The sequence below is a fragment of the Gymnogyps californianus genome, chromosome 6 (genome assembly GCF_018139145.2).
Source record: "Gymnogyps californianus isolate 813 chromosome 6, ASM1813914v2, whole genome shotgun sequence".
NCBI lineage: Eukaryota > Metazoa > Chordata > Aves > Accipitriformes > Cathartidae > Gymnogyps > Gymnogyps californianus.
In genome coordinates, this window is record NC_059476.1 from 38717376 (window position 1) to 38733667 (window position 16292).

General features: G+C 47.0%; 2 protein-coding genes and 1 long non-coding RNA gene across 5 annotated transcripts in view; 1 reads left to right on the top strand and 2 right to left on the bottom strand.

Annotated features, from left to right (window-relative positions):
- P4HA1 (prolyl 4-hydroxylase subunit alpha 1) overlaps nucleotides 1–1425 on the bottom strand; it is a 38220-nt gene extending 36795 nt beyond the window's left edge. For all 3 annotated transcript variants that reach the window (XM_050898911.1, XM_050898909.1, XM_050898910.1), the window contains exon 1: nucleotides 1362–1425. The gene's annotated coding sequence lies outside the window, so the exon portion shown is untranslated. The remainder of the gene's footprint in view (nucleotides 1–1361) is intronic.
- A 2203-nt stretch (nucleotides 1426–3628) lies between these two features.
- LOC127017706 (uncharacterized) lies at nucleotides 3629–5001 on the bottom strand. Its single transcript, XR_007766636.1, has 2 exons — nucleotides 4872–5001; nucleotides 3629–4773 (listed from the first exon to the last, which is right to left on the bottom strand). It is a non-coding gene; the product is annotated as an uncharacterized LOC127017706 (long non-coding RNA).
- Nucleotides 5002–9367: 4366 nt separating this feature from the next.
- NUDT13 (nudix hydrolase 13) lies at nucleotides 9368–15883 on the top strand. Its single transcript, XM_050898925.1, has 8 exons — nucleotides 9368–9393; nucleotides 10298–10437; nucleotides 11078–11215; nucleotides 11562–11665; nucleotides 12584–12709; nucleotides 12939–13050; nucleotides 13698–13852; nucleotides 14430–15883. The coding sequence occupies exons 1-8, from the start codon at nucleotides 9389–9391 to the stop codon at nucleotides 14622–14624; spliced, it is 975 nt and encodes a 324-aa protein (XP_050754882.1). The 5' UTR covers nucleotides 9368–9388; the 3' UTR covers nucleotides 14625–15883.
- The last annotated feature ends 409 nt before the right edge of the window (nucleotides 15884–16292 follow it).

The window sequence follows — 16292 nt, forward strand, 5'->3', positions numbered from 1 at the left end:
GGAAGTCATTACCTTTACTTTCCACTCCTGCCAGAGTACTGTCTGCACACTTAGCTGAATAGTCTTTGGCATCGTAAGAAGCTGCATTTAACATTTATCTACTTGTAACCGATAGCTTCCTTCATTTACTAAAACCTTGAGCACCGAATCTTTAGGTATTCAAAGTAGGCGAACACTTAAGCACTCGAGCACCTCTGCAACTCCTCTTACTGAATTCAGCAGAAAAAAACGTGTGAAACTGAATGCTGGGCAATCCTTTTGATACCTTCTCTCTGTAACCCTGAAGTATCTTTCCTCTAAGAGCATTCAACTTTTCAGGTAAACTGGTAGATTTACTCTAAGCATATATGACATTTTTGTTTTCCTCTTCATTCAACAGCATCCTCAAGACTCCATGTTGGAGTTTTTCCTTCTAGTCAGGTTAGATCCTATCAAGACACCTACTCAAGGGTACAGCTAACTCCAAAGTTAGATTCAAAATTTCACATCACGCAACTGGCTGACTCCAACCCAAAGCAGTAGAAAGAGAGGGAAATCAAGATAAGCCTTATTCCTCACGATGTAATTACTACGCACAGCGCCCGGGGTTACAAACGCAGTGTGTGACAACCAGTGCAGCCCCTTCAGTGCTTATGCAAAGTAACTTTTCACCCATCCAAGCACGAAATCGTTTCGGTGCCCGAGCGCTCTTCAACTCCGAAGGCAGCACAAACAAGCGGGCCATCAGCTGCACGTAGCTGCCTTTTATGCAGCAGCAGCAGCCCCCGGGCTGGAGAGATGCCGACCAGCCGGCTCCCGGAGGGTGCCCAGCAGCCCGGGAGGTGCCGCAAAGCTGGGGTGGGACCGGCGGGCGGGAGCCCACCTGCGCCGCGCACCCCCGGAGAGGAGGGGAGGCGAGGCGAACCGGGCGGGGGGGTGCCGAGGCTCGGGGGCAGGCTCCGAGCTGTTCGCGGCCACGTTTAAACGCCGGGCGCAGGGAACGGGGCCGCACGGCCGCGGCTCCCGGGAGGAGGAGGCGGCACTGTTTTGTCTACCAGCCGCGGGGAAGCCAGGCGGGCCGGCGCGGCCCTGCCTGCCGGCGCGGCGGCGCCCTCCCGCCCCCCTCCGGAGGCTGCCGGCTCCCGTTACGTAACGGCCGGCAGGGCCGGGGCACCGGCCCCTCGCCGGGAGGGCCGGCGGCGGAGCGCTGCCACGTATCACCCCCACCCCCGTCCACGTAGCGGCCCACCGCGGCGTCCGGACCCCGACGCTCCCCTCACGGCGCGGCGCGCCGCCCTATCCCCCGCGACTGACTGACCGACCGACCCACCCACCCCCGCCGCCGCCACCGCCGGTGAGAAGCGGGGGCGGCCGGGCCTCACCTGAGCGAAGGGGGCGGCGGCTGACGGGGCGCTGAGGGGACGGGGACGGCGGCGGCGCCAGTAACGCACCGCCGCGAGCTGCCCAGTGGCGTAACCGACCGCGCGCGGCGGGCCCCCGCGCAGGCTTTTATAGGCGCCCAGGCCACGCCCCCCCGTCCCGCGCGAGGGGGGGGCGGGGCGGGTGGCCGGCGCGCTACGTGAGCTCGGTCACAGCGGCGGCCGCCCCAGTGCGCAGGCGCTGCCGCCGCCGCTCCACGTGGGCGCCGCGGGCGCGCGGCCCTTAGGGTACTCCCGCCGCCCTCCCGGGGAGCGCAGCGCCTGGTCGCCACCAGCAAGGAAACACCCAAAATGCGTGAGTTTTTTCTTTTTTAGTCACGTAGGCGGAAAGAAATTAGGTGAAAATGGGAACCTCCACCAGGACAATAAAAACTGTGAGAAGTATGACACCAAAAGTGGCATTTTTGGAGTAAAAGTTTCCAGAAAAGGCCTAAAATGCCGGGAGCAGCGGGGGTCACTGCCTGGAGCCCTGCCCGGCCCCTCGCCCTGCTGCCAGGGTGGCTGAGCCCTGCGGGACCGTGCCACACCGCTCCCACCGCCGGCAGCAGCCCTCTGCTCCCCGGAGGAGACACGTTTTTGCTGGAGGGCAGAGCCCAGACCAGGGCCCGGCTCGCCTGCCGAGGTCTCGCCAGCCCCAGCGAGGAGGGGAGCGCTTGCACAGCTCCCAGCTGACACTTCTGAATAGACATTCCAGTCGGCATTTGCTTTTTGACCACAGCGGCATGTTGTCGGTGATTCATGTTGGGTGCACAATTCAATATAATTGGCCCCGATGCTCGTTTCTGGAGCAGGCTGGCTAGCCAGCTCTCTTCCTCTGCTTGCACAGCTAATGCTCACTGAGTCTCATCTCATTTATCTCTGACTGGTGCTTTAATTTCTGTTGATAATTTTGATTCTAAACCACCCTTGCACCTCCCGCTCTCCAGCTGGTGTCATCTGCTACGTTTTACAGCATACTTTCTGTTCCATCATCCAAGTCCTTGCTGGTAGCCAATACTTTCTCTAGTCTTCTGCAAAGGTGAGGTGAAGCTGTTTCCAGATCGACGGTGCCTTCATCAAGGGGTGTTTCTGAAGCAGCCTCCCCTCTCCTTCCAGGGCTTTCATCTAAACTTTGCTGATCCCAAAGGCATCTTGCAAGGCAGTATCAAAAGCTGTATCGCAAAGTGTATCACCTCTCACCCCTCCCTCTCTGGCGCACAAGAGCTCTCGGCTATCACAGAAAGACATTAAGCTGCTTGGATGTGTCTTGCCATGACAGATCTATGCTGACTGTTCTTTGTTTTCTAGGAGTTCATCAATAAACTAGTTAATTTGTTCACTGTAGTTCCAGCAATTAAGTTAGAATCAGGGACGTTCATAAGCAATTTTTCCTTTCTTCTTAGATGTGAGCTTCAAATAAAGAATCTCCTTACTAGCCTAACCAGCCTGTGATCTTCCTTCTTTTAAGACAGATATTTTTGGCCACCCCTAGCTGGAGAGCTTTCACAACAACAATTACAGAGTGCTGGCAAAGATGTAACAGGAGTAAAAATCCTCTTCTAACACACATTCTTCAGCAGGGCTACTTTCAACTGGCTTAAAACCACCTCATTCATAAGAGGTAACTGGAGGTTGCAGCATGATCCATAACTAAGATTTCTTCCTACACCTAAACTGTTAGCTCAGCTTCAACTCCCTCAGCAATGTCTTTTGAAGAAGAAACATCACAACATCGGGTGTTATGCCCCGTTTTGGGGAAGACTATGAGATACAACATATCTCATATGAGAAACAAACAATAACATTAAGTGAATTTAGTCATTTCTTGTCCAGATGTGGACACAGATGTGTCCACACAGCCAACTACATCGCCAGTACTGCGAGTGCTGCTGCGCCAGAGCAGGAAGAAGGCCAATTTTTAGTGGAACTATCTGTAAAAAAATAAGCCTTCCTTTCCTCTCGTTTTGGTCGTCTTCCAACAGAAATAGAACTCCTACAACTAGCAGGAAACACTGGAACGATATCCAGGCTTCTAGCTGAGGCATCTAGTTAAAGCCCTATTATCCAGAGAGTCCATAATATCTAGCCAGAGATTTAACAGCAGCTTCTAGAGATTTGGCAAAACCTCACACACTGTAGAGGCATTCAGATTCTTTCTAGCGAGATTCACTGCTTTCTCATCATCTTTTGCACTATTCAGATATTTTTAGAAAGTCAGGCAGACAGTGGAGAACAACAATAACAAGTTTATTAGCATGTTTAGTAGCGGGCTTGCTTGTATTGGTCAGCATGGGGCTGAAAGCGAAGAAATTTCTGCTAAAAGTAGTCCAGGATTTTGGCATCTACCAAGCAGTCAAATCAAGAGTTGTTTCCAATAGTCATGGCATCACCTTGCTCCATGAATCTATTTCTGCCCCTTATCAGTGCTTTCTGCCAGTTAGGTAGAGAGTACTTACTCATTTTCTCCTGCCTTCCTCAACTCCGGCATAGTCACTGACATTGCAGTTGCATTAAAAGATTGTTTGTAAATTGCTCTGTGCTGGACTTGTGCATTATCACCTGCTGTGAAATGCTGATGGGGTTGGGCAGCTTCAAGCAGGCCTTAGCAGAGCAGTTCGTTATGCCGGCTCCTTGTTAAGGAGCGCTTACTATGTCTAAGAACAAGTGCAACAGGAACGCTTCTTGAGAGAGAGCCGCAGCAGAACAAGCGGCTTTCAGACTTTCTTTAGGATTTGCAGAGCCCTGTGTATTTTCTAGCAGAAACACTGGGTCCTTTGTAGCAAGCACAAGCCTAACAACATGCTTCCTTTTCTGAGCAATCCTGTAGTGGCACTCCATAGGGCCTAAGCTGAAGGATACTAAAAGAAAGGTCCATCTAAACCAAGAATGGAGCACAAAAGGCCTCATAAGAACACAACTGTAGTGGCTCACACCAAAGCTTCATTTAGCCCATGCTGCCTGGAGTACTGTCCCAGCCTCCAAACACTTTTAACTTAGGGATTTTCTTCAGCCTGATGTGGTCTATCTATTCAGTAACCCTCAACGGAGTTCTCTGTTAAGTATTTCTCCTCTCTTGAGCCAGAACTGTTTTGCATCCACAACATCCTTTACCTAGCAGTTGCGCTTAGCCAGGGCACGGAAAACCACCTCCGTTCGTTCACTGGGAACGTGGCTCCAGCTAGTTAGATTCGATTAACCAGGTTCCTGCATGGGATGAGACAGCAAACAGTTGGTACCTATCCCTTAGACAGGCTGAAGCATCAGAGCCTACCTAGTTCCTTGCAGTGGCCATCCTCCAAGTCTTTGATCATGCTTGTTGTCCTCTTTGAACATTTTCCAGTTCTTCAGTATCCTTTTGGAGACGACAGGCCATAACCTGCATGCAGTTTTTTAAGACACAGGTGAGTCATCTTTATATCACACCAAGGTAGCTCACAGTACTGCTTAGCTTTTTAAAGTGTATTAACAACTTACGTTTACCCTCTGTAAAGAGATGAAGCCTCATCTGGTTTCACACACGTTCATCGAACGATGCTGGTCTGCTCCCAAAATGAAGGTATTACCTCCAGTCAAGAGCCTGGATCCTATCATCAGTTATTTTGTGCAGTGCAGCAAATCAGTGCCAGAGTTTGAGGATCTTCCCTAACCAACAGCAGCAGGGAGGGGAAAAGACAAAAACCCACACATGCTACCTCATTAAGGTGAAATGAGCAAATCCTACTAAAATGTCATTCAGATGTTAAAGTGTCTCCTCTACACCTGTGCAAGCGTTAGGAGCACAGAATAATCAGCAGTATCAAATTAGACAGTTTTTTTCTTTCAAGGTCCCCACCCTGAGTATGAGAAACTGTAGGAGGCCATCATATACATAATATACACTACAAGTCTAACTTTAGAGAAAAGAGAGATTTGGTTAGTTTGCATCTAAAATTTAATGATAGAGGGAAAGACTACTCATTAACTTTCTCTTTAAAGAAGTGGTTTATCTTTCCTTGGGCTCTTCCTAAAAAAGAAATATTTTTTTACCAAGAGGTTTCTTGTGGCTTGACCATAAGTTTTCAATGTGAGTTTGCTAGTTTTATGTATTTAAAGCAATTAACTTTTGCAAGGGCCAGCTGTTAGCAATTTTAATGCTTGTTTCTGCTTATTCGGGGCAGCTGGAAAGACACAGAACAGCAAGAAAAAGCAAGATTACCAGGATAACCATTATTAGCCTAGAATTACATTTTCCAGCCACTTCTTTGGCTTGAAAAATCTTTTACCAACTGCTAATACCAATATGAGTATTTTACAAACCCAGATTTAAAAAAAAAATCTTAGCAACACAGGACCAAAGATCTGTCTATTCTGCAGTCTTGTCCATGTAAGAGATCACAAGTATTTGTTCCCACTGCTTGTGTCCTCCTTGCCTGCTACTTTTGTTTGCTCTTCTTGCATCAGGAGAGTCTCAGGGATTCACTTCCTCTGGTGGTCTGCCAAAGCTCAAATTAGTAAGCTACAGGAAGCTGTCAGAGATGCATTTGTACAGCCAGGCCTTCACTTTGCTCACAGGATTGTGTCTCACATGGAGTATGGTATCGGCAGGGGACAAATAACGGTTTATAGATGCAAGTCACACAACTCAGAGCCCAGCTCAAAAATACTTACAAAGAAGCAACTCAGTGCTGAAGTGACAACTGATATTTGTGCTCCTTAGATTAAATAATTACGTGAATAAATGACAAGAAACCCTCTGTTATTTTCAAAATCATCTCCCCTGCTTATGTGCTGCAGAAATAGTTAATTGGGTAATGTGCAATCACAAGCAGGTGTATGGACCCTTGGAGAAGGCACAAGGAATCTCTCATAGACTGCATGGCTTCCCACCGGTCAGATCAGTCACAGAAGTGACTCTAATCTAATTTTCTCTGCATATCTTCGCACAGCACAGAGGCCAGGTATATGCGATTGGGCTAATCCATGATTTTTTTCAGCTGCATATAGCAACGAGAGGCTACAGCACTGCACTGCCTTCAAAGGAGTCTTTACACTGCAGCATAGTGCTCTGGCTTTTAATCCTTCGCATGGATAGGGGTGCACTTACCAAATGACTGATTGCTTTGGGCTGAAGAAGGTTGAGAAGGTGTCCCAAGATTTGAGGTCCAAAATATCTCCCCCAACTGCTTCCCTCTAAAACCAGCTCTTCTTGCAAGATCCATTTCTGAGGGCAGTTAGGGTCAATAAATGTTAGTTTGTTTTAACAGCAGGGTGGATACTTCCCTTAGAGATTATATTTCAATCCTTTATCTTATTAAGGGAAGATGTGTTTTGTCCATTAATCCAATTAGCCTAGTGCATTAATAAGATTGGGCTTGCTCTGTTTCAGGAAGCACACAAATAGCAGTCAAGCATAATTAAACCTAAATTTGTAAGTAACGCTGGTAACAAGAGTGCTATTTCCCTGCATATTCTATTTACTGTTTTTACAAGCTATGCTCTCAAATTATGTGACGTGAATTCTTGATTAGAATGTCTCAATTCAAGACCAAAAAGCGAAAGGCTGCCCTGAAAACATTTACTTTCATATGTTTATAAAATTCTCTTTGTGCTAAATATAGGCAGGTAGGTTCCAGCCCAGAATAATGTTTTCAGTACTTGAGAGGAATCTGTTTGTTCAGTTATAAAGGCATGAAAATCATTTGTCATTATTCTGACATCTGTCTTGGCAAAGCGCGCTTTCTGATCAGAGCTATTCACTTACAAATTCAACTGCGGGACTGGGTGCTTGAACACTGAACAGCTCCGTCCTTTAGATATATACAGCTCTTGGCATATTCTCCTGTTTGAGGACATATGGTCCTTAACTTTAAACAATGCTCTTACGTTACTGATACAAAAAACAGAGAAGCTTGGAAGAAAAAAAGCAAAAAGAAAAAAGAGAAACTAACAGGAACAAACTCATGTGCTAAGAACAGCTCAAATTACTGCAGTAGCATTGTTCTCGTAACAACTTCTGCTTGGCAAAATACACCACGTGGATTTCTGAGAGAGAGAAGCAGGTGTGTGGGAAAACAAAAAAAAAAAGAGAGTTTACTCTCAGGCAGCCTCACTAACTCCAGAAGTTAATAAAAATCTGGAGCAGACAGTCAGCCATCTAGCTTTGCCAAGGGCTTGCGAGCAGCCTGTGCAGAACTACATTTCCCAGCTCTCCCAGTGGGGGAAGAGCGACTCAGACCCAGTAAGACAGCTGCTCCGCTGTCTGCTGTAGGAGCAGTGCTTCTAACTGAGGTCAACGCGGGACTCCCATAGCTGATCCCTGCTGCTGGAGACAGCACTCCTTCTGCACAGAGCGCAGTAAGTGGGGAAAACGCGTGGGGAATGACAGGCCTAGATCCACCTCCTGCCGGCTGTACAGCGCCCGTGGGATTTACAGGCAAGACAGGGGAGTTTGGGCTGGCCTCCTGAGATCAAGTTTTTACTGTCTCCATCTCTGAGTTTTCAATGATCCCAACCAAAATCTGGCGTTGTGGTTCCTAGGAAGGAAGGGGTTAAACGCCTGCACGCATTGCATTTCATCGTTCCAGGTACAAGCTATTCCTCTTGTCCCCACCCCGGTCACATTCTGCTGCTCATTCCAGAGCAAAGTGCAGAACTCCTTGATGCAGTGCTGGCTGCTGTGCTGGAGATTTTCACACGCCAGGCTATACGAGACGTGGGGGCGGAGAAGCGACAGACACGTAATCATCGCACCACAAAACTGTTTCAGACGCGCTCTCTGCGACAGTTGCCGTCCTCGCGTGCATCTGCCCGAGCCTGTCGGCAGCACGCCAGGTTCCCCCTGCTGCGGCTGAAGCGCCGAGCAGGGACGCTGATGCTCTCCTCAGCGGCTTCAGCAGCAGGCTTGGCTCCCCTGTCTCCCCAGGGATCATCCCGGTGAAGACCACCCTCAGCTGAGACAGTGGGAAAGAGGGATCCGGGGCAGAGATGTCAGAAGCCGCAAGGCAAAGCCTCCACGCCGCTGGCTGCAGAAACTGCCTGCATGTACAGAGAGGAGCCTCTGCTCAGGCACCACCCAGGCTCGGGAGCCATCACTGACCTTTACCGAAAGGAAGGACTCTCAGACTCTTCTTTGGCACTGCTTATGTGTCTGTAAATTGAAACAAACGTAACTTCCTCCTCAAAGGGCTTCGAGTTCTATGGTTGAAAAGTGAAATATTCAAAATCATCATTAAGGATTATGACTCATAGTTCATTTTTGTTTCAGATGACTGCTAGAGATGGTAGCGTTTCTGGCTATTTTCTGACATCCTGAAGCTGAGTTCAGACTGCAGTCTGTGACTGCCTGAGCTGAAAATGTGGTAGGATCCTTTGGCACAAAAAACATTCATAGCTGGAGATGATCCAATTCAGCTGCAACCGCTGTCTCTCATCTAACTCGGGGAATTCTCTTCCGCAGCTGATATTTTGTCTTTCATTCTCTTCTGGCATCAGTGCCTTTCCCACAGATCTACTGTGTGCTGCAATAGGATGTTCAGTTGGATCGAGGCCATTACAACTGTGTAGGAAACAAACAAGAGAGCAGCCACCTTCACTGCTCTTTTCCCCAGGGATACAGGAGTTCAGGATAGGAACATTTAATCTAGTCTTACAGCAATGTCTGTAAGACCTGTGCACACTCACAGATGGAAACAAACTGAGGTATCTTTAAATAGTCTTAAAAATTGCCTGAAACTGAGTTTGATGTGTGACTAGAGACTAAGACCAAAGTGATAATTTTAGAAAGCAGATGCCAGCATTCTGCAGACTGCGAGAGGGAGATTTCTGGTAGCAGTGCGTTACTGCACCTTTTAAATCAAACTTAACTTTGTAGGGCCGCTGCATTATATTCTATGCTTCTCTTTTTAGGCAGAGACAGCTACCTGTAGGTGTTGGTTATGGCTGCGATTTATCAAGCAGTGTATAGAAGAGCTTCCTCTCTCTTCTGCAGGTTACACTCTACCTATGTTAGAAAAATGAGGTAAGTTCTCATCTGATTCTTGTGTACAGTGAGAAGACCAGAGTTTGGCACTCTTGTGTCCACTGTCACAAGCAGCCCTACCTAAATCTAACCCGGGGGTTAATCTTTTAACAGTTCAGCGATAATATAGTAATGTTTTGTGAGCTCTGTAAATGGTAACAGTCAAAATCTCTCCGCTCCCTTCACCACTGATAAGAACTGGTTCTCTCAAGCTGAAGCTCTGTTAATGAATGCCTATGCTTGCTGTCCTAGCTAAAGATCTCTTAAAATACAAGGCAGACTTGAAGTGATGCTCCTTGCCTCATTTTAAATACTACTTCAAACAGTCTGAAAGAAGCACATCCTGACACCCTTTTTCCAATGATTGCTTTTCCTAACTCAGGCCCCAGCCAGCTGGGCCCCAAGACTTCAGCTTGGTCTTTACCCCTCACATCAGTGTGACAGGTAGAACATACCCTGCAGTAATGCACGTAGCCTGATGGGAAGCGTATTTAACATCTGAAGTGCTCGGTAGCCTTGCCAAACAGGACTTGGAGCCATCCAGATTGGGGGGATAAAAGGGAAGATCAAGGTTTCCAGCACACAAGTGATCATGTCTATAAAGCAGACCTCTTGGATTAAGAGACTTGGTTACTGACCTTCTTGGATGTCCAAGACTTGAGGCTACTTGTGTGGTAGTAAGAATTGCAATATCTTCTGCCACACGGCACCTTCGCTAGAGGCTACAGCCCACCAAAGAGTAGACTCAGCTGTCGAAAACTCTAGAAGCATATAGAATACATAAAATCTGTACTGTCTGTTCAGGCCCCCTGCTCTGTGCAAAATAAATGCGTCCAAATAAGTGTAACACAGGTAATCTCAACATGATTTTGAATTCATCTTCCCAATTCTTTCCTCACTGCAGATACTTAAGTGAGCTAAAGGAAGATGATAGCCTTTGTAGACAAGCCCAGACCTCAGGAACTTTCTACCTCTTTCACAATCTCTCCCCCTTCCTGCAGAAAGTTGGGAAGAAATATTTGGTACCACAGCTCAGTGCAGAAGGTAAGCAGGTGTCCGGAAAGAAACACCTCCTGGATCACACAGCTGAAATGATACAGAGTCATTTGCAATAAGCAGCCCCTTACATGGGGGTTGAAAATCTATCAAGCTGTGCAAGAACATCCTGCTATATGCAGCACGCTATTTGTTAACAACTAGAGTTAAAACCTTGGCATGCGGACACAAGCTCGTCCTCTTCACACAGATACGGTATCAACATATACCTGATCTGTTTTGAGATGATAATTTTTGTACGTTTGGGACCATGCCTTTTGAAGGGAGAGGGCTGGCAGGAAAACAAGCGAGGTCTAACTGACAACGGTTATTTGGCATAACGCAGGAAAAGTTTTCTTTGAGAGAAAGGTATTGGCTGGTGTAGGACAGAAACAGAATGGACAGCTGCTCCCCAAGCATTACAACATCTGCATCTTTAGCTTGACATGGTCAAAACTTCCAACAGCTCGGAGGAAAGCCAGACTTTTGGTCTCCATCTGGGTGGGACCACTTGTCTGGTCCCCTCTCTCACACGAGCACCCTGCCTGGAGCCAAAATTGCACGTGCCTTGAAGATCCAGAGAGAGCATCATGGTTGTATGAATTTGCTTTCATCACAGCTTTTTCTTCCCCTTTCCCCTGCTGTTTAGAGACGAAAAGGATCCTGGAGAAATTCAAAGAGATTGAACAGTGGATAGAGAAGTCGGTGCTGATCGGTTGTTCAGACGAGCACGTACCACACTTTGCCCTGGATTTAGGTTGGGATGACTCCTCTTCCATCTGTGTCAGCATCACGTTTGATGCACTGAGATGAAGATGCTGCCTAGGCAGCATCCCTAGTCCTTGCTGGGTGAACATTTACTGCCAAAGAGGACTCGGTTGAGTCTCTGCAGGAGCTGTTGTGAGCGTGGCGGGTCAGAGCCACAGAACTGCACTGCTGTTTCTGTGCCTGTGTTAGTAAAGGTGGGCTGTTGGCAGGTCACTTAACATTTGGGAATGTTACCACTGGTGTGATGTCACTTCCACGGGAACTTCCAGAAATTGTGTACCGGAACAATGAAGGGCGTAAAGTTGGGATAGTAAATGCAATTTAGGAGATCAAAGATTTTTTGTTGTTGTTTTTTTAAACAGGAGCCTTGGAGAAATCAGTCATTGAGTCTGAACTCAAGGGATCGTTTACTGACTTACGAAAGGCTCTCTTCGTAGTGGATGGGAAGGATTCTCCTTTGCTGGCTTCGGTATTGTACAGGATTTTTTACTTTAAGAAGCTGTGATTTTAAACATCAACTCTTCCCCTTGTCTTCCATATTGTTTTATGATTTAATACGTATTGTGGAAGTACCTACTGTACACTTTCAGTGACCTAAGTACAAACACACTATAAATTACAGTAGTTTTCCCAAATTTGCGATCCCAAAAGCAAGCTGCAATGGAAAGAGAAACAGACAAGTGGCTTAAAAATGACCGCAGTAATTAGCCATTTAGCATCAACCTGCTGTATGTCCAGTGTGAAATATACTGATCTTATCGGTAGTCACAGCAATCCCAGTTTGTCCTCAGCTTAACAACTATCAGGCACTAGTTTTCTGTGGTCTTCTAGGCAAACTGAATTTCCCAAACAAACTTACAGGGCTTCTCTCAGAGCTGCTCTTTTAAAACTACTCACTTATAAGCTGTTACTCTGCAGATGCCCTGTGTTTGGAAGCCCTAAGAAGAGACCTGTGTGTGAAAAACAGCTGTCCTGACCCATAAGTAGAAATAGCTCATATTTCTTTTCCTGCTCTGTAATGTTTGTGGTGCTTGCGCTATTTTTTCAAGAACGTATTTAGGGTTGGAGGCTCCTTAGAATAGTTTATTTCCCATTACTACTCCCATTATATCCCAGTAAAGAACAACTCTTCCCCACCGCCCCCGAACATGCTCAAATTTGGATGCTAAAGCAAGAAGCATGAAACATCGATTGCAGAATCTGCCATTTTTCAAAGCAGCGCCCGTACTTAATTTACCTTTCTGAGGCTTCCAAACACAGTCAGAGTTTATCCACATGACTGCATGCTGGGGCGAAGACAGCAAAGTATCAGTCAGGGAGACTGCTCTGAATCATCTCTTTGCCCCAGGTATAAGTAAGATTTGCGTTTCTCTCTTGGTGTTCGCAGGCCCAGTCCCTTCTCCGGTGGCACGATTCCCACCAGTACTGTAGCAAAACTGGGCAGCCCACTCAGAAAAACGTAGCTGGCAGCAAGCGGGTCTGCCATGCCAGTGGAATAATTTACTATCCACAGGTGAGCACCTGAACAGCAAAGGTAAGTAACACAGGGTCTCTGTGGCGACAAGCCAGTGCTGCTGCGTCGCATGGGGGGGAACCTGTAAAAGGCAGCAGGAGTGCTTTGCATGTGGGTACTTTTTCTTTAGTGTTCATCCAGTGACCCCCAAACCGGCTAGGAAAAGCAACAATTTGCACTTACTTGTTTGGTCTGAACTCCTTGCTTTGCTTTTTGATGCATTTGCTAGATGTCTCCGGTGGTTATCATCCTGGTGTCTGACGGGAGCCGGTGCCTCCTCGCACGACAGCCCTCATTTCCAGAGGGGATGTACACCGCTCTGTCAGGCTTCTGTGACTTAGGTAAGGCGGTCTCTGATCCAGCGTGGTGGCCTCGGACATGCAGGCCGTGGGGGCAGAGCGATGGGACATCAAGCAAATGCCTGTTCACAGAGGACAATGGAAACATAGGTGGTATCAGGGAAAAACATACTGGATCTAAATAGATCGGTGTTGCCATTTGGACAGAATTCAATACAGCTGTATGTATCTGAAGAGAATGGGAATTATGGGTGTATTATCAGTTGCTCTAGTCCCTGATGGTAAATACAAGTATAAGACTCCCCAGGTTAGAACCCCAGATACATTTTTAGTCCATTTTGTGTCTAGTGCAGTCTGGCTCAGAAGAAAAACAGACCTCTTGTTACAGGAGGGAAAATGGCTTAAAAAGGGAAATGATGAAGAGAAGCAGCATTGTTCTGTCCACCAGCTGTATACAGACAAAGCCAAAAATGCCTCTGATGCCTCTGTTCAAGGGAGGGAGGTATTGTTGATGAATTTAATTGAGCATCCTGCTGACAAGAGTTTCCAGGTCAGCACAGTCGGAGCTCCTCCATGTGCGGGAGCGGTCAGGGCTGGAACACCTCAGAAATGAGTGTGCCTACATTCTCTTTGCCACGGTTTGCTGCCCTGAGGCCAGGCCGTCCTTACCTAACTTTGGTTGCTTCTAGGTGAAAACGTGGAGGAGACAGTCCGGCGAGAGGTGGCAGAAGAGGTAGGCCTGGAGGTGGAGTCACTCTGGTACTCAGCTTCCCAGCATTGGCCCTTTCCCAGCAGCTGCTTAATGATAGCTTGTCACGCGTTGGTGAGAACACAGCAGACTGAGGTGAGCAGACTCAGGTTCCCCTGAGGCATTTCACTGCCCGCCTTACGTAGCAAAATCTCTTTCAGTCCACAGACTTTAGTTTGGAGAGCATCAGACCCTCTCTAAATGCAGTTTTCCATCGGCTTTCTCTACAAGCGAAGAACAAACTTCAAAATAATCATATCTTCTGTTGCAACGTGCCAGATTCTGCACAGGTCACACAGCCCAGAGCCCAACACCCCTATATTTTTTCCTCTGAACTTTGCCGAGGAGGTACTCTCTAGTATTAATATCATATTTGCCCTAGAACATGCAGATTCTGCCATAATTACTGTGCTCAGCCACTGGTACTTTGCAGGCCAGTGCCATGATGGAATAGGGCTACCTGATTTGTGGCTTCCCTAAGGAAACCAAGACAACAAAGCACTGGTGGATAATAATGTCCTTTCCTGTATTGGCATCAGCACTTAATTCAGGCATGGATAAAGCACTCTGGGTATTCTAGCATAGGATCTTTGCGGGTGCAAGAACAAGCCAGGTACCGCTGCCCACATTTAAACCTGATTTACAGAACTGGTACTCTCTCAATTCTTTCCAGATCAGTATGAACACCCTGGAACTAGAGGACGCCTGTTGGTTTAGCCTGGAGGAAATCATGGAGGGTCTCAAGAGAGCGCCCAGATCTTCAAAGCAAGACGATGGTAGTTTTTTACCCTGGTTCCCTCCCAAACAGGCCATTGCTCGCCAGCTGATTTGTGAGTGGGTTAAGCAGCAGACTTCCCAGCCGGCTTAGGCATGACTTCATCAAGTCTTCGATTCTACCAGAACTACAAAACCTCGATACAAAAGCTTCTGAAGTTACTGAAGGCAAAGTCTGTTACAGTGAGGATAACACCAGACCGATGGCAGTCTTTCTTACACTCATACATAGACCTACAAAGCCATTTCTAAATTGATCATCCTCAGACAATTCCATATACAGTGGATCACCTTTGAGATCCCATGACTTGCGGTAAACGTACAATAAAATTCTTAGTCCCAAAGCATCAAACTTACTGTGACCAGCTGCTGCTGTTGCCCAGCAAGCAACAGAACAGCGAGCCCCTGGCACCTATGTCCCATTTTGCTCCATTTTATCCATCTTGGATGGACATCAAATGCACAATTTTTCCAGAAAGAAATAAAGGGACAGTGGCACCTTTCAGCGTTCACATTTATATGGATCTGGAAGAACTATCAAAAAACCAGAAAAAAAATCTCCTATTCAATCCTCCAGTTTCATATAAAACATCCTATTTTTTTTGCAAATGTTAAGTGGGCTCCTACTTCGTTGAGATATCTGAGCAACTAAAAATATCTCTAGAGGCACCATTTTCCCCACCAGTAAGACAGTGTTACTTCCACCCCAAGGAAAAGAGAACAGAGCTATCTGGTGGTAGACTGTGGAAGAGCAAAACCTATATATAAGCATATTAGAAGAACCCAGATAATGCAAAGGTGAGAGGAACTGCTGCAAGAAAGGACTGCACTTCCAACAGAGAAAAATCCTGAAAGGCACAATGCCTCTTACCCTGTGCCAAAAGTCTGTGGCTTGCCTGGAGGGCTGGTCTCATTTTACTGATGAAATGGTATCACTTCTCTGGAGGGAGAGCAACAAAGAGACAGCCTGGGCAAGGAAAGCTTAGTAAAAGAGACAGATGGAAGGACGTTTGATCTGCTGCTGATTCAGGCTGACAGTCCTTTCTGCCTACTTGGTCAGAGTTCAAACGCCAAGATTGCAAAGCCATCAGTACAGATACTTTAAGGGGAAACAGGAATGTATCACGGACTGCCACCATTAGGATTCATTGTAGGTGAAAGACCTTTTGAGCAGTGGTAAAAATCTGGAGTCATGACAACTGAGCAATAAGTAAAAAAGAAGGCTTTCTCACACCATTGAGACATGCTTTGTTTCCTCAGAGTTAATTTTACTTTAGGAGGTTGGGAGGGGATTCTTTCAGGCCAATGTGGCATGTGCAAACACCTTTCCCACCCCCACTAACTCTCAGCCAATAAAACCCACGTGCCAGAGCATGTCTTTCATGTTTGTGAACTCGATCTGTCAGTCATCCTGGTAAGAATGTACTCTGGTACAGCTAAGGGCACCGCTTCCTCCCCTCCAGCCCTGCCAGACACACCACAGGAGCCCACACACCACTGAACTTAACTGCAACACTCCCGCATCCAGTTTCCTTTGAAACATGTCTTGCTGCCTCTCTTTGTAGTAGTTCCTCCTGCTTTCTCTCCCATCACACCATTTTAATTCCCTAGCATTTACCTCTTCCTCTCTCATCTCTGGAATCTGCCATTTTCATTTTCAGCCTCACTCCTTTCTTCCCCTTCTCTGGAGTAGAAGATACTGAAAAGTTAGATACTTGCCAGCAAGATATTCCCGCTTCTCATCCTCTTTCCTACTTCTTAA